At 41.0% G+C, this 20,847-nt stretch overlaps 1 protein-coding gene across 3 annotated transcripts in view; it reads left to right on the forward strand.

The window, feature by feature from the left end:
* The first annotated feature begins 14,923 nt into the window (after window positions 1-14,923).
* The window catches only part of sptbn4a (spectrin, beta, non-erythrocytic 4a), a 31,762-nt gene continuing 25,838 nt past the window's right edge, over window positions 14,924-20,847 (forward strand). Inside the window, exons 1-2 of one of the 3 annotated variants that reach the window (XM_085469510.1) lie at window positions 14,924-15,381; window positions 15,469-15,623. In XM_085469510.1, coding sequence (XP_085325636.1) covers window positions 15,501-15,623 — 123 coding nt within the window. In that variant the 5' untranslated portion in view covers window positions 14,924-15,381; window positions 15,469-15,500. Of the gene's footprint in view, window positions 15,624-20,847 lie in introns of all 3 variants that reach the window. The other 2 variants (XM_085469511.1, XM_085469512.1) reach the window with 2 other exon arrangements.

The following is a 20,847-nucleotide window of genomic DNA, read 5'->3' on the forward strand; positions in this document are numbered from 1 at the left end:
TTAGATTGTCACTGGGAGTGAGCAGGATGGACAGGATTAGAAAGGAGTACATCAGAGGGACAGCTCAGGTGGAGCAAAGTTAGAGATGGTTCGGACATGTACAGCGGAGGGACGGTGGATGTAGTGAGCAAAAGATGCTGAATATGGCGTAGCTGGGCAGGAGGAAAAGAGAAAGATGTCAGAGGAGGTTCATGGATGTAGTTTAAGAAGGCAGTAGGGTTGGTGTGACAGAAGAGGATGCTAGAGATAGAGCGGCAGATGATCTGTTATGGCAAAGTGAAAATAATTTACATACAAATCTAAAAACAAATGCACAACAGCTGTCTTGTTGGCAGAGATTGTGCTTGTTTAAGAGCAAAGGAAAGTTAGCTAGACCTCGGAGTTTTGTCATTATGTGGTCACTGCTAATTGCTGCCTTGCAGCCCTGCCCTTCACTTCAGCCCAGCAGAGGTCATAACCTTGTCTCACCTCTGGCTGTTAATCACTCAGTGGAAAAAGCTGCTACATGCACTACAAGTCTCTCTTTTTTTTTAATCTTGAAACCTAATTTGTACCAGTAGTTCAAAAGTGTTTTTAATGTAAGCAAATGAAACATTTTGAAGCTTATAAAAATAATAAGATGCTCATTTGAACATTCAAATAGGACTTGCTGTAATTGTCACAAAAATCCACAGTGATGCTAAAATGAAGAAGTGAGAAGAAGTGAGAATTGTTTTCTAAAGGGTAACCACGAAGCGATCATTAGTGAAAATGAAGAATAAATACACTTTGACCATATTGTTAGAAAGAATGGGAAATTCTGTGTCACACACATATTTTCTTTGTTTGCAAAACATAAAGTCTCTCCAGTTGTTTCATGAGTTAAATATTAAGTACCATGAATGTGTATATTAGATGTGGAGAGCACTTGTACTTGTCTACATACACCACATCCTTACAGGAACAAGAGGTTTGAATGGGGAGGAGTATGAACTTATCTTTACATTGATACATTTTTCTGTTTTCTGGTATAAAGTAAATGTCAAAACACAGAACCTTGACTTGTAACAGACTACAGACCAGACAATGTCCCATACATGTTTGATAAATTTACTTTAATATATAAATATCTACATGCGGTCAGGAGCCAAGATCCTTGTCATTGCAGACGCTCCTCTCTTTTATGTTGTTTTGAACACTTCATTTACCCATTAACTTTTAAACAAAGTTTGCCCTCTAGTGGCAAAAAGACTGCACTGAGCATGAAGTCTTAGAATTATAGTTTCGTATCAACAACTGTTTAACAAACTAAAATCACTGCTTTGACCTACTTTACTTTACTTGGACTTACTCACTAAAAACAGCAACATGTACTAATCTAAATTCTGAAAAGAGAAATTCTCCCACATGTACTTTAAATAAAATAGTTGCTAATTTTATGTCAACTAATCCTGTAATCATCTTGTTTCTTTATGTGGTTTGTGTGCAAAGCTAAATTAACTTAAGCTTTTTAGGTAAATCTAGTGAAGTCAAAGTGACAATATTTTACTCTAAGATCGAGCAGAGTACAGAAGCAGAAAGTGGCATGAAAAGAAAGACACAAGTAGTCAAACACATAAGGAAAGTACTTGAATAAACATACTCAGTTACATTCTACCACTTGGGTTTTAAACTGCCTTAAAATTTCTTCCCATTTTTAGATTAAACTCTATCACCTCTGTTTCTATATAGATATACAAACACATTACCTTCCTTAAATGTAAATCAGTGTACAAAGTCTGTATCTCCTTTCTTGAAAAGTTGTGTTGCTGCATTTTCTTTCTCCTACACATGAATTAAATGAAGAAAAAACATGTTCACTTAATGTTATTTTTTCTTTCTGTCCAGCAGCCGTTAAGATAAGTTAAGTTAAAGATAAGAATCTTTATAACGCAAGTAACAACATATTTGTACCTGTAATGTAATTAGACAAATTAGTATAGTAACATATTGCAAATGTTTTTCAAACTCTATAACTGAAAACTGTAATCTTACAGTAAGATGCTAGCGGGCAGAGCATACATGGAACGCCATAACCAAGTGGCATAGTATGCAGGAACACCCTTGATGACTATGGCCTAAGGTAAAAATGGGACACACCCCCTAGGATAAGAATGACCAACCTAAGATTCATTGTAACTTCCAGATACAAACGGACAAACTGGCAAAGGTTAAGCTGAGGAAGAAGGCCCCAGTGATGGGGAGCGATGTCAAGTGACAGCAAAATCAGGAAGAAGGAAGACAAGAAGCTTTACAAATACCAAGGGCTAAGAGAGTAGTTAGAGAAGATGTGGAGAGTGAAGGAAGTCCCTGAGGTAATCGAAGCACTCTGGGTCTCCCAAACTGGGCAGGTGGTTCCAACAGATCCCAGCAACGACACCCAAGATCTCTGTCCAGAAGAGTGCCGTCCTAGAAACAGCAAAGATACTGGGCCTCTTGGGCCTCTTGCTTAAAAGACAAACAAAAGACTATTTATTTATATTTTTATATTAGATATTTTCAGGTTCAGACATACAAACACAGTCACATTAACAGCTGTATTTTGATATATTTCAATATATGTCCCAGTTCAGTTTCACTCGATTTCAATAAATGAGACACAAATCCCCTTTGGAGTTGCGTCAGGAAGGACATCCTATGTAAATCTCTGCCAAATCAAACATGTAGAGCTACACTGTGGTCAGCAGCTGAAAGTAGTTTATTACTGATGAGGGGAAAGTGGCTCAGATCTGAAGGATGAGTGAAGAGTCAAGTGAGTTTTATGGTGTAGCAGAGGCAGTGCATTCACTGGCCCATCAGCCTGCAAAAAGCTCTTCTGTCAGCTGGATGCACAAAGTATGCTGTACAGCTGGTCTGCGGGCCACTCTTACCTTTGCTGTTGTTGGTGAGAGCCAACCATAGAGAAGAGCAAAAATGATCACATACAGAGAGCTGAAGTGAAACATTAAAAACAATGAAAAGTGTCTGCTGCAGCATAAATGGAACATCTGTGCTTTTCATGTTGAACTTTTTTGTTTTGCAGTATTCCCAGTGATTGTGAACATGTCACCATTCATCAGATACGTTCCACAGATGCATAGTCGGGTTGTTGGAAAACTGCAAGGGAGCCCTCTCCCCCTCTGTCCAACCGGAATTGTTTACACAGGTGGGACACGTTTGCAGGACCATAAAGCCAGCTTCACGGGACAAAGTAACAGGTTAAGCGCTGAGCTTTGAGCCATCATAGTTACACACTCTCACAAATAAAATAATGTGTTTTTTCAGGTAAAATTTAGCATTAAATCTTAGTTAGAAAATGTGCAGTAGTCATTTAATTGGCTCCCACTTCAATTCAAAATTGCCTTTAAAATCCTTTTATTAGATCATACAGCTCTCAGTGATTTGGTCTCCCAGTACATCTCTGACTTGCTCAGTGTCTAAGACCCAGTCAGACCTCTCAGGTCATCAAGTGCAGATCTTTTAATTGTCCCAAGAATTAGATGAAATGAGAGTCCAGGTCTTTGGAACAAGCCGCCTGCTGACCTGAGGTCAGCTAAAACTGTGTCTACACTCAAAAATAAATGTAACTTTTTATCTCACAGGCCTACACCCAGTAGCTGAGTGTTGTGTGTGTCTGTATAAACCTGTATTTTACTTCTTAGTAAAGTTTTATTTTGCAGTTTTCATGGTAAATTTACATTGTTTTTTTTTTTTTAATATATTCTGTGTTAAGTAACCATATGTAATAAGGTCAGGTACCAGAATACCTGCATTGTCAACGCCTGTCATGCACAAACTGACAATGAGCATCTTCATTAAGTCCCAACCCAATAGCAGCTTATTAATGCCAAAATAGGGGTTTCCTCTGGTGCAGCATGTTGGCCCATGGACAGTTATTTTTGCAGCTGACCTCATTAAATATGTATTTGTAGGAGTTTCCTTTTCAGACCCTTAAACAATACAAGATGCATGGAGACAACTGAGATATATTTTAAAGTGAGCTAAGTGAGCTTGCAGTGTTTAACTTTATTAGTCAAATTATAGAAATCAGTCCACAATGAACACAAGACCAATCATACAGCTCACACATTACTTTCATGTAGTGTGTTATTCTTCTTCACTCGGAGGTATACAACACTGCTGCACAACACTGGAGCAAGTCTAAATGAATCAGTTAACAGGACTCAAAAATCAGAATTGATATCTCAATCTAATAACTAGGACTGCATAGTATACAGAAAGGAAAAATAGTTAATGTGTAACTTACATGCCTGGGCGGGTCAGGAAATGACGGTATACGTTGTTTTCATGTTCTTCTCTACACAGCGTACAGGCCAGCTGTTACACCGATTTCAGGTTTAGACAACAGAATGGTTTATAATAAAGCAGCTGCTCCTCTGGTCCAAAATGTGGATGAATCCTGTCTGCACTTAAACCGTCAGATAAAGCTATAACATTACCATTAATCTAACTGATTAATTAATTAAAAAGCAGCAGAATTGTAAAACAATCGCCTCAGAATAAGTGAGGGAGAGACGACATCAAAGTTGGGGGCGGGGTGTCGTGAAAGAATGAGAGAAGACACACCCTGTGTGAAAGTAAACTGATGAAGATGGTCAGACAGGTGAGTACTAAACATTTTTTTAAGCTGTAATTTTATAATTTATGTAAAGTTTCAAAAAAATTCACAAAAACTTTTTTTTAATTTTATTTAAAGTAAGCCTGCACACTTGCATGTGACTCAGCTCCAACTTGGCACCATTAAAAAAATAATATTAATATAAAATTGTTTTTGTCGCATTATCTGATGAATATTATGGTCTGCTATGTGATACAGACCTTGAATCAGTTTTTGTGAGTAAAGTTTTAGCGTTTTAGTAGTCCGTTACTTAGCACTAATTAGCTGTACGTTAGGAATGCAGCTTTCTAACTAAGCTAGCTGATAAACTAGCATGTTTTCTTCCATAAAAAGTAACTTACCAAAAACAAATAAATAATTAAAAAACAAAAGCATGATGTTTGCCAAAACACTACATGTGGAAGCTTCAAGGCTTTTCTATAATGCTGGTTTAATTGTCATGGTGCAGAGTGTGTGTTGAAGTGAGGACCCAAATGCAGATACACTGAAAGATGGAGTTTGAAGCAAAAGTCCAGCCATTTATTCGCTGATAAAGTCCAAAATAAAAGGTAACTAAAATACACCGAGGGCTAATTAGGGGTGTGGAAAGGCCAGGTAACAAGAAACTGGTGAAAGTAATCAGTGATAACAAGAAGGTAAAATAATCACAAAACACACAATGACTACAGAAATAAAGTTTGGAACTCTATAACTACTTGTCGCATGAAGGAAGTTAAATATATTCAGTTAAAGAGCTCTCTCTGCCTTGTAAACTTTTTTTGTTTTGTTGTATGTTGTTTTTTGGTTCTTGATACCTGATCAAAATTTTTGACTGTTAGGGTTCCTTTTGTGGACCTCAAATAGTGTTGTGCTTTTTGAAGTGGTGAGACTTTTTGTCTCTCATACAACCTCAACTACTAACCAGAATCGTTTTTGTATTCTCAGTTAGTCATTGAGGTCTGCAGACGACAGTTTCGAATGTCCAGACTCTTTTCACTAAGGATGAATTCTTATGTTTACTTATGTGCTTTGTTGTTCTTGTGTTTACTTTTTGGATCACACATCAGTACATCCAGACCTGATATATTAATATATAATATTAATCCCCTCCACGAATCACTACCTTATGTGGTGTCCCTGGGATCCCAGGGGCTATGTTGTCCAGGGTCTTTTGCCCCCCAGTAGGGTCTCCCATGGCAAATTGGTCCTGGGTGAGGGACCAGACAAAGAGCGATTCAGACGACCCTATGAGTGAAAGACCAAGGGAACAGTTCACTTTGCCTGGGATAGGGTTACCGGGGCCCCGCACTGGCGCCAGGCTGGGGCAGGGTGCCCAAGCATCTGGTGGTCCATGGGGCCCGGCAGGGCACAGCCCGAAAGAGGGATATGGGCCCACCACCTGGAGGAGGTGCCGTAGGGGTTGGGTGCAATGTGTGCCAGGCGGCAGCCAGGAGCGGAGGCCCTGGCGGAATGATCCCCCGGCTACCAAGACTAGCAATTCTGACATGAAACATCACCTCTCTGATATAGTCAGGCTCACCTCAAACATGGCCTGGGCTCTGGAACCATTCTCCTGGAGAGGGGCTGGTCTCAGTCTGGAGTTCCCCTTGGTGAGAGGATCCCCTCGGCTTGCTGCCTGTACGTTGGACGTTTCTCCTGGTGAACGAGAGGGTTTGTTCCCTGCGCCTTCGGGTCGGGGAACGGGTCCTGACTGTCATCTGCGCTTAGTGGTGGTTCAGAGTACCCAGCCTTTTTGGAGTCCCTGGGTGGGGTGCTTGAGGGTGCTCCACCTGGGGACTCTATTGTCCTACTCTGAGACTTCAATGCTCTTGTGGGCAACGACAGTGAGACCTGGAGTGGCGTGATTGGGAGGAACGGCCTGCCTGATCTGAACCTGAGCTGTGTTTTGTTGTTGGACTTCTGTGCAAACCACAGTTTGTCCATAACGAACACCATGTTAGAACATAAGAGTGTCCATAAGTGCATGTGGCACCAGGACACCCTAGGCCGCAAGTCGATGATAGATTTTGTAATAGTTTCACCAGACCTGCAGCCATATGTTCTGGAGACTCGTGTAAAGAGAGGGGCTGAGCTGTCAACTGACCACCACCTGGTGGTGAGTTGGATCAGGTGGTGGAGGAGGATACTGGACAGACCTGGCGCACCTAAACGTATAGTGAGGGTGCTCTGGGAACGCGTGGCAGAGGCCCCAGTCCGCAAGATCTTCAACAGCATTCAGAGGGAGAGTGGGGACATTGAGTCCGAATGGACCATGTTCTACACCTCCATTGCCGAAGCCACTGCACTGAGCTGCAGCCACAAGGTGGTTGGTGCCTGTCGTGGTGGTAACCCACAAACCAAATGGTGCCCACCAGGCTGAAGAAGGAGGCCGATCAAGCTTAGTTAGCCTGTAGGAGTTCGGAGGCTGCTGATAGCTACCGTTAGGCCAGGATGTTGTAGGGCTGTCTTGGTTGACATGCCTCTGTAGTGTTGCGTGGAGATCAGGGGCGGTACCTCTGGATTGGCAAACCGGGATGGTAGTTCCTATCTTTAAGAAAGTGGAGCAGAGGGTGTGTTCCAACTATAGGGGGATCACACTCCTCATCCTCCCTGGGAAAGTCTATGCCTGACGAGTTCCTGCCCCAAGTGGAGGAGTTCAAGTACCTCAGGGTCTTGTTCACGAGTGACGGGAGAAGGGAGATCGACAGAAGAATTGGTGCTGCTGCTGCTGCAGTGATGCGGTCGCTGTACCGGCCTGTCGTGGTAAAGAGAGAGCTGAGTATAAAAGTGAATCTCTCGATTTATCGGTCGATCTACGTCCCTACCCTCACATGGGGTCATGAGTCCGGAAGGTGGTTGCTGCCTGTCGTGGTGGTTACCCGCAAACCAAATGGTGGACACCAGAGGTGAAGGGAGCCACCAGGCTGAAGAAGGAGGCCTATCAGGCTTAGTTAGCCTGTAGGAGTTCGGAGGCCGCTGATAGGTACTGTCAGGCCAAGAGGGGCTCAGAGCAGAGCTGCTGTTCCTCCACATCGAAAGGAACCAGTTGAGGTGATTCAGGCATCTCATAAGGATGCCCCCTGGGTGCCTTCCGGGTGAGATGTTCCGGATACCTCCCACTGAGAGACGGCCCCAGGGCAGACCCAGGACACGCTGCTAAGGCTACTGCCCTCGCGACCTGGCCCCAGATAAGTGCAAGTATAAGTGCATGGATGGATAATATTTTTGTTTTTAATTTTGTTGCATTTTTAACTGCTGCAGCAAATGAATTTCCTAAATCTAGAAAAAATACAGTATATCTTATCTTATACAGAGATTACCATGGTTGACACTTTTCTCGTGCCAAAGTATAATGAAGATTGGTAGAACCGTTGGTTGCCCGAGGGACATAATCTTGAAGCCTTTTCCAAAAATCACTGGTAGGAAGCTAGTTTGATACTCCCTATAGAAGAAGTGATCATGTCCAGCTGCAGGTTTCGTCACTATCCGACCAAAATTACCTGAATCAGCAGCAAAAGAAGATCCAAACTACACTTCACGATTGAAAAACATCATCATTAATTCCCTCTTACTTTTGTTGTTTTGTTTCCACCATGATAAAAATCACACTTCCGGCACAGCTCTCTCTCCCTCAGTGTACTTCAAGACCAGTTGACCATCTCAAATCTCTGTTTTCTGCATTATTCACTTGCTTATTACGCACCAGTCTACCGTTGTGTACAGTGCTGTCGGCCGTTATTTTTGTTTGTTTGTTTTGTCAAAAATGACCTCCGACAAGAAAGATGTCTATGAAGGTTCTCAGTCATCCAAGTCATTGTAGTCTAAGGAGCTTGGAAAGAAAAGCATCTGGACTTGGTGAAGAGTCCCAGATTTAAACCCTATGGGGGTGTCCCCAAGAGGGTCATGGACCCCTATTGATCCTCTACCTAATCACACGAGTCAAGGTGTGAAAATGGGTGTGGGCCACAATCAGCCAAGGTTTCGGGTGAACCCATTGTGAAACCTAGCCCCACCCTATTATGTGATTTACTGAGGTCAAATGGCCAAGGATTATGAGTAGACGTTAAGTCGTCTGGGAAGGCTCTCAAAACTGGATTATAGATGGCAGACAGTTGGTGTCGTAAGCAGTGTTTGTTAGGGTCCCTGGGTCGTTGACCCAGTGTTTTGTGTTTTTGGTTCTTTGATTTTGTTATTTCATTATATTCTAGCTTTGCTTTACAGGTTTTAGGATTATTCTTAGTTAAGGTTCTCTGGGTGGGGTTTGGTTAGAGTTTTAGTGTTTTGGTTTTCTGTCTGTTCCATAGTTGCTGTCTCCCCTGTCTGCTGTATTCCCACGTCAAGTCAGTGTCAGTGTCTGCCCTGGTCCCACGTCTCTGTTCCCTTTGTTATAGTGCCTGCCTGTGAGTCTGTGTTATGTTTCCTGTTTTACTTTGAAAGTCCATGTCTGATGTTAATGTGTCTGGTTTTGCTTCCCCTTGTCTCGTTAGGCCAGCTGTGTTTCCCTCCTGTTACCCATTCCCTGATTGCTCCCTCTATGTATTTAAGCCCTGTGTTTTTTTGTGTCTGTGTCGTGATCTACTCTCATTTATGCTGTGTTTTCTGTCTGTCTGGTCATGTAAGTTTATTTGGATTTTTGGATTTTTGTTACGTTTTGCCACTTTTTGCCATCCAGCAATAAAAAGCTGAGTTTGAGTTACTTTCCGCCTCCGAGTGTCTGCACTTTGGGTCCTTCTACTTCCACTCCTACCTGCACACAGCCTTAACCTGACAGTGTTGGGGAGTAACGGAATATATGTACCAGCGTTACGTATTTAAAATACGAAATATGAGTAACTGAATTCCGTTACAGTTACCGTTTAAAAGGGTGGTATTCACAATACAGTTATTTTGTTGAAATAAATGGATTACACGGCAGTATTTTCCTGTTTCATATGTTAGGCTATGACATCTCTATTTTTGGTCATTCCACGCCGGTGGAAACCCAAACAAAACACGCATTAAGAGGCTCTAATGCCTGTGTCTCAATCTCGCGGCCCATGTCACCCCTACTTGCAGCCTGCATAATGACGTGAAGAAAAATTTTTTTTTAATTATTCACAAAAATGATTTAATATGAAGGCAATCGGCAGAGTGTTACAGGCATAGCCCTAAAGAATGTAGCCTCATGGGCAGTGTAGTCCGTGCTGCAGGGAGAATGGACTGCCATACCCGCTGTGTGTGTGTGAGCGCGAGGAAGGGAGAAAAAGGAGAGTGGAAAGTAGTTGTCACCACCTCTAATTTTTCATGTGTCTGAGCGAACACACAAACTCCCTGAGCGGTCCCTTGGACCACTGTGAGCAACATTAGACGTGTGCACTGTGGTCACGCCAGCATCGAATCCATCCAGGTTACATGGTTTATTAAAATAATCAAATTACAGCATTTACATTTATGTTAGACTACTTTTAATTAACTGCTTTAGCCCAATTACAATGAAAATGTAAAAAAATCTTGTTCATGACCTGTGTAGCATGTTAACACTATTGAAAGTAAAAATAACTTGAACTCCAATTTTGAAAACACAACTTTCTTTTTTTTTTTTTAATAAAGCTCTGACTTGTATTATGAGTATGAGTCTGTGGTCTGGGAGAGAGTATGTAACTCTCTGTCTGCAAAATACAGTATATGATGACCAATGTTGGGCAATTAATTATATAGTTACTTCTTCAAAAAAGTAACTGAGTTTTGCAAACAAAGTTTTGCAAGCAGCTGTTTACCTAAAAATGCAGCCAAGGCGTTTTTTTTAAATAAACATTTCAAACTATTTACAGAACAATCAGCTGTTCTGCATCACATTTGATGCCACACAAATTATTTGTGCCACTCCAAAATAATTTCTGTCCACTATGAGATGAAGGAGAACAACAGCCTGATACCTGCAGGCCTGACAACAGGAGATGTATCACTGCTGTAACATTGCTGTATCACTGCTGTAACATTCAGCAGTCGCCTCATTGTTCTGACACACACAACAAAACTATTGACTACACTACACACTAACTACACAAGATTTGCGCTAAACTTCGCAAATCTCTCAAAGTCAAAGTCAAAGTCAACTTTATTGTCAATTCTGCCACATGTACAGGACATACAGAGAATAGAAACTACGTTACTCTCAATCCCTAGATAATCTCAAAACACCGCCGTCACTCTTAAAACTTCCCCCTTTCCTAAACAACTTGCCATATCATTTTTTGATTGGTGGACATGGTACTTTTTTTCGACCAATAGGAAAGGGTGGGGTTTTTTGGTTTTGTTTTTGCTCACTAGTGATGGGATTTCCAGCTCTTTTTAGAGAACCGGCTCTTTCGGCTCCCAACCGGCTCTTCAGGTTGTTTTGTTGCTTTAATTAATTTATTATTAACAACAATCTAAAATTATGCACAAAAGGAATTACTAATGTAAAAAAAAAGTGGTTTTATTTATATATGTTTATATATAAATATATACAGTGGCCCTTAGAGGCAAAGCACGTACAAACTCCAAAACACATTTCTAGCGTTAACTGAACTTCCAAAACAGAGCTACCTCGATCACTTAAATTACACAATTGAAAGCATAAGTGTATTGTTTGTGTATTTATACACATCGTTGGTACTTCCTGGCTTGTGTAGCCACTAGGTAACAAAAGCTCAGCACTGCGCCCTAGCATCCTGGAGCACTTCTGTTGTGTTTTGTACGTGCTATGGAGTTTTTACGTGTTTTGTGCTTTGTTTCTTGCGGCCACCGTAAATATACTTTGTTTACATAAAACCTCTTTCTGGAACAAATGGTAAGCATTTTAAATTGTTATGCAATATAATAAATATATTATCAAGAGCAGTTTGTCAAAATTTGTCAAGGCTAATTGGCAGGTGGACTCAAGCACAGGACTCTCAGAGATCACAGTTCAGTGCGTTTATTTACAATAAGAAAATATATTTGCAATAATCAGAGTGGAAAAGGGGGAATGGTTGCAGGGGGTTCCAGGGAGGAAGGGAATCCACACATCCAGTATTTACAGATTACACTTTCTCAGTTCACCGTTAGGTAGGGATGGGAATTGATAAGATTTTCACGATTCCGATTCCATTTTTGATTCTGTTTAACAATTCGATTCTTTATCGATTCTCCTATCATATTCATATTTTTTAAAAAGGAGAACACACAGGTCGATTAGCTTAGAACTTTGTTTTATATCTTCTCTTTGAACAAGATAAGAATTTAGGAGTAACATGGCCTTACAAACCCAACAGTGAGATCTTAAGAGATCCACAACCTACGGCTCTTTGATAGGGTGTCACGGTGTAAAATATTAATAAAATAAATATTCTTCTGTAGCAATAACAAAGTATAACATAAATTATTCTGTAGCAATTACACAAAAGTGTCCAATTAAACACATTCACTTACCGAAAATCGGGGGCATCTACTGTGGAAAATGGATGCAAGCCTTTAACCACAAACTTAGTCACTGCTTGGTGACATTCGTCTATCCTGGCCTGAAAGGAGACGCTACCGGTAGACTGCAGTGAGAACTGCCAGCATCTGAGCCAGACTCTGTCTGTCTCTCTCATCATGGTCATCTAAATGCACAGTAATGGCAGGTTTTGCAATAAGGCAGATCGCGCTAACATAATATGCACTGTTAGTTGATTATTTACCTGCCGCATTAACGGGAGAGGACGTGCAAACGTTACCGCTGCTGCTGGGTTGAGATTCACGAGTCCGGAGCGGAATTAAAAACACGACATTCATTTAAGGTTATCTTGTTGTTTCCTCCCTTTAATGAAATATCTACTTTGCAAGTATTGCAAGTTGCACTGTTGTCATCTGTTCTCGTAAATTATAACCAAACTTTTGAGCGTTTGTGCCGCTTAGGCACCATGTTTCCTGCCAGGTAAATGACGCTATGCAATGTGGTGACGTCATTCGAGGCTACTGGAATCGATAGGGGAATTGTGTGCAAAAATGGCAAACAATTCAATTTAATTGAAAGAGTAGGGACCCGGTCCCTAATCATGAGGACCAGGTGGTTGGTTAGCGCAGATGTGTTCGGCCAGAGGCAAGAACCCATGATGAGTCCCGCTCTCGAACACAGAGACAAACAAACAAGCCAAGAAGGACTGAAGGACCATGACAAACTTAGGTTACTCATATTGGTTTGCTTGTGATCGTTTGCAATAACATTAGTTCTTACTTCTTGGCTAATGCTAACTGAATGCTCAGTCAATGTAACTGGTCAGTTGCACCAACAATGTTACAATGGTGTCGGAACACCAACACAGGGATATCAGATCGTGCTCCTTCCTTAAACTGTTTTTTTAAAGATACAAAACTGCCTATTGTTCCTGTTAGAGGATGGGATTTTTAAACAATTTTGTGATATTCAGAGTATTGTAATAACATACTGTATATTGTGATTTATCAGCTTTTTTAATGGCAAATTTATTTTGCAGCAAAATGAGATTGTCAAGCATATCAACACTGCTACTAAAACCTGCCATATATGTTGCCAGGAGTCAGTCTGCTATCAGTCTGATATCTGTCTGCAATTAAATGGGGTCAAGTTGGCAATTACATGCAATGTGTTTCAGATAATACAGCAATTAGCTGTGATAAATCACCAAATGTTGCTTAAATGTTGCTGTCTGCATAGACAGAAGTTCACATTTAATTATTACCAGCTAGCAGTCAGTTAGGTTAAGTTCTGCGACTAGTGCTCATTGACAAAACCTCATTCAGACTGTTGATTGTTGCCAATCTGTCTGGATTTATAAATTAGACTGTAGTTATTTGCAAACCTTCAACAATTCGATTGCAGTCATATTGCCATGCAAAATACTGCGATACTATGCTGTATCAATTTTTTTCATGCAGACTTTTTCATAATCATTATGTCAGCGTTGTCTCTTTGATATTTGATATCAAAGACATGCGACCTAATCCAAAATGGGTTAGTTTTAAATTCTTGAATTCAAATTCACTACATCACCAGCTGTTAGTACACTTAGAACAATAGTCTAAATTATTCATGTTTTATAATGCTGCAAATCTTAACAACAGTAAGGTTTGTAAATGCAAGTTTCACAAGTAAAGTACTTTTTGTGTGGTCTGCTGAAATATGATGAAGTTGGCTTCATTGGTTCGTTGGTTCTTGTCCTCATGTACTGTGTTGTAGTATTCATTAGTTATGAAATATTCCCGGTCAGTTGGTTCAAGAAAATGAAGACAATCCATTGAACTAAACACAAAAACAAAATGCCAGCAGAACCACAGAACTTGGTAGATCGGGGCAGTGCTCCAGTTCAGCCTCCACTCATGAAACTTTAAATGCCACTGAATGCCATGGTGATTCGGTCGGACAAAAATGTTATCTTTAAATAACATTAAAAAGAAATCTAATGCTGCAGCAAAGATGAACTGTAATTGTGATAGCATGTAGCTATCTATAATTCAGAGCTGGGGCTGTGATATTAACTTAAGAGTGAACCCTTTGCATTTAAATGACATATTTGCAGGGGAAGTTTTGCATGTAGGTGCTCTTGCAAATAGTAAATGAACAGTGATGGGAATCAGTCAGCTGCACCGTGGACCATGTGTGCATGCGTCTTCCTTTCCTCTCATTCAGCTGTTTTAAAACGACACCTCCCCCCTCCTTCCCAAACCCTGCTCCCACTCCGAGTGCAGTCATTTCTAGTGCAGAGAAATGTCCCTGGTGACACAGAGGGATGACGCAGGCTCTCTCTTCTTTCTGTTTCACCTCTCCCCCCCACTAACATCATCTTTTTCCTCTTTTGACTCGCTCTCCCATGCTTTTTTTTTTTGCTCTGGCGCTCCCTCTTTCTCCATTTCCTCTCACTGTCTCCCTTTCCTCCTCCCTCTCCTCCTCCCTCTCTCTCATTCTGGCTCTCTCTCTCTCTCTCTCTCTCTGCTCCGGCACTGCAGTGCTGATTGTGATTGCACAGACACTCACACACACACACACACTCATTCACGCACACACACACACAGAAGCGTAGCTGAGAGGCAAGGACTGCAGCAGCATGCACCAACCACGGCTGAGCTGTTCAGGGACTTGAGGAAGGAGAAGTGAGGAGAGAAAATAGTGGACTATCTCACACCAGCCTGCATGTGCATCTTGCAGCGGTAGGAACGATGCATTTCAAGAGCGGACACCTTATGTTATCCGGCCTCCTCTGCACTGCCTCTGCATCCCATTCACCCTGCTCCTCCCACTCCAACTCTTCCTCCTCCTTGTGTCTACAGCATCATTAGACAGGACTACAGATTGACCGGGACTGGCGAGTGGTGGATGGTCAGGTTTTGCCCCGGCTGAAGGATTCTGCTATGCTACACACACATCACTGATGGTTGGATTGTAACTGACATTTGGAGCTAGACGATAACACACGACCTGCGAGGAATCTTGGATGTGCGTGTCATTCTTTACCAGTGTTGTAATTGGCGCATTTCTTCTTTTTAGCCGGTTGTTTTTGCCATCTCTGAGACTGGCTAGCAGGCACTGCAGCATCAGGACCGCAACACCATGAATTGGTAGGGCATGAGGACCCAGGGGCAACCCGAAGGAAGGGCTTGAGTGTTTCCATTGCTACCATTGCTGCTGAGGTGCTTATCTTGATTTTTTTTTCCCAGAAAAGTGTGCCTGGTGGGGGCTGGGGTGGGTGGTGACAGCACAGGTACCTAGGCCCCTGCAGAGCAGAGCGGGTGGCTCTTGCGTAGAGGAGGTAGGCAGGACGTCCTGTGGAAAAGGGGGGAAGAAGGGCTGGCTCGAGCATTGGGCTCCTGATAGTGGCTATTTTTGTCTCCTCTAGTTCAGTGATTGGGACAGCGGGTGGAAGAGAAGATGCTTATGGCCCGAGACACAGCGCGGGATGAAGCTCAAAAGCTACACAGGAAGTGGCTGAAGCACCAGGCCTTTATGGCAGAACTGGCCCGCAATAAAGAATGGCTGGCCAAGATAGAACAGGTGAGTGGAGGTGATCGAGGGCTGTTTGTGGAAAAGTGGGGGAGGGATGGGGAGGTCAAAGAGGCAGAGCACGTGAGCCAAAGAGAGCACGTGACAAAGAAACGGTGTTGATGGTGGGTGTGGTGGCAGTAAAATCGAATAGGTGAAAGTGGGTGACATGTCATCACTCAGCTTGGGGACATCCTGAATTACAGTGTCAAGGTTACATTGCTACAGTAGCTGTGCTGTTTTCAGATTCACAGGTGGTGTGATCCCTGTGGTTCTTTTGCCTCTTGATGCAGACATTTGACCAGCCTGCTCAGTTATGGAGGTTACAGTGATTCATACAGAGGACATTTAAACATGTGCAGCAGTTATGGACACACATGCAGAAAGTGCAGACACTGTAACTTGCTTGTATGTACTAATTTTATGTGACACAAGTGATATAGGGTCAGTTCACATCATTTTTTTTGTTCTGCTTTCCCATAATGCTTTGCTTTCCTGAAATCCTGACAGAGCAACATCCCATCCATACACAATGTTTTTCAGCTTAGATGTGCTCTAGGCCTGCATTGAAATCTGCTGGTTTAAATCACCGGTACATTATATGTGACATTTTAAATGTTAGTAGTAAATACGAAAAAAGTTTGAATAAATTGCAGTTTTGCACATATTTTGGATACAGTTTTTGTCTTGAGTACAGTATAACACTGTTTGATACTTAAATTATTTTATTGACTCTGACTCCATATGCACTGTGCATGTGTAGTGATGTCATTTAATGCATTCAGATTGATGACCATCCACAAACACTGTGAACTGGTTGAATCAGGCAGTAGTTTGTCCCTCAAGCATCATATGAACATTAGCAAAATGTCATCCAGAAACTACTGCAGTCTTCTAAGGGCTCCATTTTAAGTACTTTAATCACTATTTTTTCCATATTCTGAAAAAAAGGAAGGTTAATGAGCGGATTTCTCATTTCCTATCATACAAAAACCATCATTACTTTGTCTCTTATTGTGTAACGGGTGTTCTGGCAGCAATGTTTTTGACTATTTGATGTCCACAGCAGATGAGTTGCTTCTATCAGATTATGTGAATATATTCATCTGCAGTAGAAATAAATAAATAAGAGAAATTCAGACATTTACCTTTCAGTATGTTTAAGTCATTCATTTTTATTGAATGCATAAAGAAATTAATTGCTTTTAAATTATTAGAGCTTTTTTGTAGGATATATTGAATTATTAGATATTCATAGGGTGACAGTGTAACCAATTGTAAGCACAACCCTTGCAGACAAATCTTACAATGGTATAATGAGGAAATCCTCATTAGCCATCTTGGTTGTCCATGTGTGAAATGCATTTTAAGGTTCATTGTGCTATAGTCTAGACCCTCAGACTGAGACAGACACCTTAGCGTAGTTCAATAACGATGCAAACTAACAAAAACATAGTAGGACTTACATTTCTAGTAATCAGGCTTTTTGGAGATGTTGTTGATGCTGTGGACCAGGGATAGTTGGAGAATCCAAGCAGCCACACTCACTTGTGTTCTCATTAGGGTTATGTACTGTGGTGTAGAAGTGCAGGACACTATTTTTTCTGATCTTACCAGTTGAGCAGTGAACTACTGTAAAAATGTATTTCTACAAAAAGACTCAATTAATGTCACAACACAACTCAAACGACCTAATGTTGTCAAATAGATACAACTTAGGAGTCGTTGTGGTATCTCTTTATTAGAAAGAAATTTGGTTAACAGATTACAAGACAGACGTTGGCAGCTACAGCTTAACTGAGATCTCCCCATAGAAACCCTGTGTTGGACCTTTTGCTCTGTCAAATCTGTTTTGACCTTCATATTTACCTTTTTGGTTTGTATATTGTTCTGCCAAAACTGTACATTCAATCTTGACTTAGTGGGTTTAACTCAGTGTCTCTAGCTAGTAGTGAATGGTTCCAGCTTCTGAACTGCAAACACCTTTCTGCCACACATCTCAATCTTTGAATTCAGGTGTTTTCAGTCCCATTTCCACAGCTGGAAGCACTTTGGCGACAGTGGGAAGGAAAAACTCTCTTTTAACAGGAAGAAACCTCCGGCTGAACCAGGCTCGGGGAGGGGCGGGGCCATCTGCCGCGAGCGGTTGCGGTGAGAGAAGGAAATTAGGAACCACATTTAATAACTCAGCCACAGAGCAGCAGACCATGAAGTTGCCAACTCTTTGCTGACTCAGAGCCCCAAATTGGTGCTGGCGTTAACATCAACACAAAAACTGTGTGCCGAGAGTTTCTATGGCAGAGCAGCACCTGTAGGTGTAATCCATAGGTACACACACAACAATTATTTGTATTTGTTGTATTTGTGCAGAAAACTTTGTAAACCTGTTAAAATTTAATGTCTCCTTTAATAACAATATTTGTCATATTTGGTGATATCTAGTACACATAGTTTTGATAACTAAGATAAGTCTTTTAATCAATCTTTATGTATTCAAATGTGTTATTTATTAGTGTAATGTCATTTGGCAGCTACACTGATAAATGATACAATTATAACACAATATATGTGTTCTGGTACTGCAGTAACTAGAATACAAATATTGTTTTAAAAACAGCACTGAGGCAGTTACAGGATTAGGCTGGACATGTCTCAGGACCTGCCACTGCAATGTTTTTGTTCATTTTATTTATGCTTTCATGAGCTGCTTTACACAAGCTGGAGGTAGAACATAAAGTGAGACAGTTAAAACATACAGTAAAATCTTGAACCATTTGTGATCAGCTTACATTGCAGTTAAATTATATATTTCGTCCACCACTGGGATAGAAAACTGTTACATTAGAATGAAGGAATACACTTGATGTTCTGCCAACTGAGTTTATATAAGGATGGATATAATTATTAAGGCACAAGCACTGGTATACAATGTCCCTTTTTGAAGTCTTAATTTTAGCATTTTGGCTGTTGCCATCTTGTTTCTGTTGGAGCCAACAAGGGGCCATATTTGGACGAGAGGCATTCACGAACATTTGGTCTTCTTACTTGTATCTTTAATAAGACTGGTTTTTTGTACCGTTGAGCTTATTTTTGCTGTTAAGTTGAGTGTTTTTAACATAAGACTCAAAGGGGGTTGACTCATCTTTGGAGTTGGCTTCAAGTGGTTATTTGAAGAACTGCAGTTTATTAGCCTTGTAGATTGTTGCTTGGTTGTGCCTGTAATGTGAATCCACTTTTACCTCTAAAATGAAAACAGAATGAAATAGGATACTGCTTTTCTTCCAAATCAGTGCATTTGTTTTTAACCTTTCGTGCCAAACAGCAGAAAAACTGAAAGGACTGACACAGAGCGCAGAAGATGGCTACTCCATAAAAACTGTCTAACATGTGCTAACTGCCTTGATTTCCTGTGTTCCCGACAGTGACAGTTTAATCTACCTCTTAATCTACCCCAATGCTATCTCTGTCATTACCTGAGAGACACAGAAAAAAGATGTTGCTGTGCTGGGACCGGAGAACTCTGCGTCCTTTTGGAAGGGTTCCTGTATCAGGCCTTACCTCTGTTCTCTCACATTACTTAATCAGCAGAGCCACAAAGATCCATGTCGGCTCATATATGTGGAGGAACTGTGGGTGTTTCTCTCTTACAGTGGGTGGAATACTAGCTGACCTTGTGCTTTGTCTTGCTGTGGGCTCAGGGGTCAGTGGATTGTAAACAAACACTGTGGAAGTAACAAGCTGGAGAACATAGATCACTGAACGGACACAAATTAGGTAACTAAAAATGGATACCTAACAAATTGGTTATCTGTGTTTTGCTCAAGGTTGGTACCCAGTATATTTTTGCAGTGAGTTGAGATGAACATAGATTTGTTTATATGTCATATTCACAGACAGTGGACATTGATAATATACAAGTATTTCCAGCAGCTCCCCTTTTTTAACAATTGAGATCTAACAGGGGAAAAAACACTTGGACAAAACTGCTTCAGACATCTTAACATACGTGATGGATCAATTTCATGTGCCTGCTTTACATTCAAGCTCCTTGGATTGTTTAATCCAACATGGCGTGCTCAGACACAATGCTGTTTTTATTAGTACGGCAAGTCAGAAGAACCAATAGTGTCCTTATCCTGCCTGTGGCTACTATTTTCAGGTATTGTGCACCTGTTGGGAACTGGATTCAGTGACAGATTACAGATTTTTAATGATACATGATGAAAGACTGTTTCCCACTGTGTGGACAGTAAGGTTTCTGACTGTAACAGGGGTATAAGCTACTATTCATCATTCATTGGTACACTGAAAAAAATCCATGTTGGATTTATTTAATTCAATAGTGGACATTGGTTGCACACAACTGTTTTGCTTTGGCAGAAACTTAAACAACTGAGTTAAATCAACACAACTTATTCATATTCAATAAACCTGTGCATTTTGTGTTGATAAAACGCGACTGAAACATGTTTAGATGAAGTAAGGTGAGCTCTTGGAATATTTTAATCCTTCGTAATTTTGACATTTTATCTCAACACTATTCAATAACTTTTAACCCAGTACTACTTGGTCACTCAAATACTACATGTTGTCTTCATATTACATAATGTTCAACAAAGTTTAGAGTCTGGTTAACATGAATGGATCTATTGAACAACTATCATCCTTCTAACTTTATCTAGGTTGCAGGAGGGGCTGGGGCATAACCCAGAAGTGATAGGGTAAGAGGCAGAGTACACCCTGGACAGCTTACCAGTCTATCACATAGAGACAAACAACCATTTGCACTTATATTCACAGGTAATTTAGAATCCAATTAACCTAACCCTAATTCTAACGACTGCATGACTTTTAACTGTGGGAGGAAACCAGAACACCCAGAGAGAAACCAATGCAAACTAGCCAGATTGTGGATTTGAACCCAGGCCCTTCTTCCTGTGAGGCAACAGCGCTAACCACCATGCCACCTGCTGCTTTAAAAAAAAAAAGCAGGAAAGCTATGATTTCAAGGCTTGATGCAGAATTTTCTGTGCCTTTTTGTCCTTGACAGGTTAAACCACAATAAATAGCAATAGCATACACGTGGTGTGTGTGTAGTTGTCTGCCTCTTATAACTCCAGTGATTTTCCTGCAGTTTGAAATCTCTTGCGATCTTGTGAATTTCTTACTAGATTATATCATGTTATCTCAACAAGAACAAATTAAGTTGTTGAATTTCATACAGATCCTACATGAT

Source organism: Copadichromis virginalis, linkage group LG10 (genome assembly GCF_057382275.1).
Source record: "Copadichromis virginalis isolate Kocher_CV1m ecotype Utaka linkage group LG10, C_Virginalis_male_GT1.1, whole genome shotgun sequence".
In the NCBI taxonomy this organism is placed as follows: Eukaryota; Metazoa; Chordata; class Actinopteri; order Cichliformes; family Cichlidae; genus Copadichromis; species Copadichromis virginalis.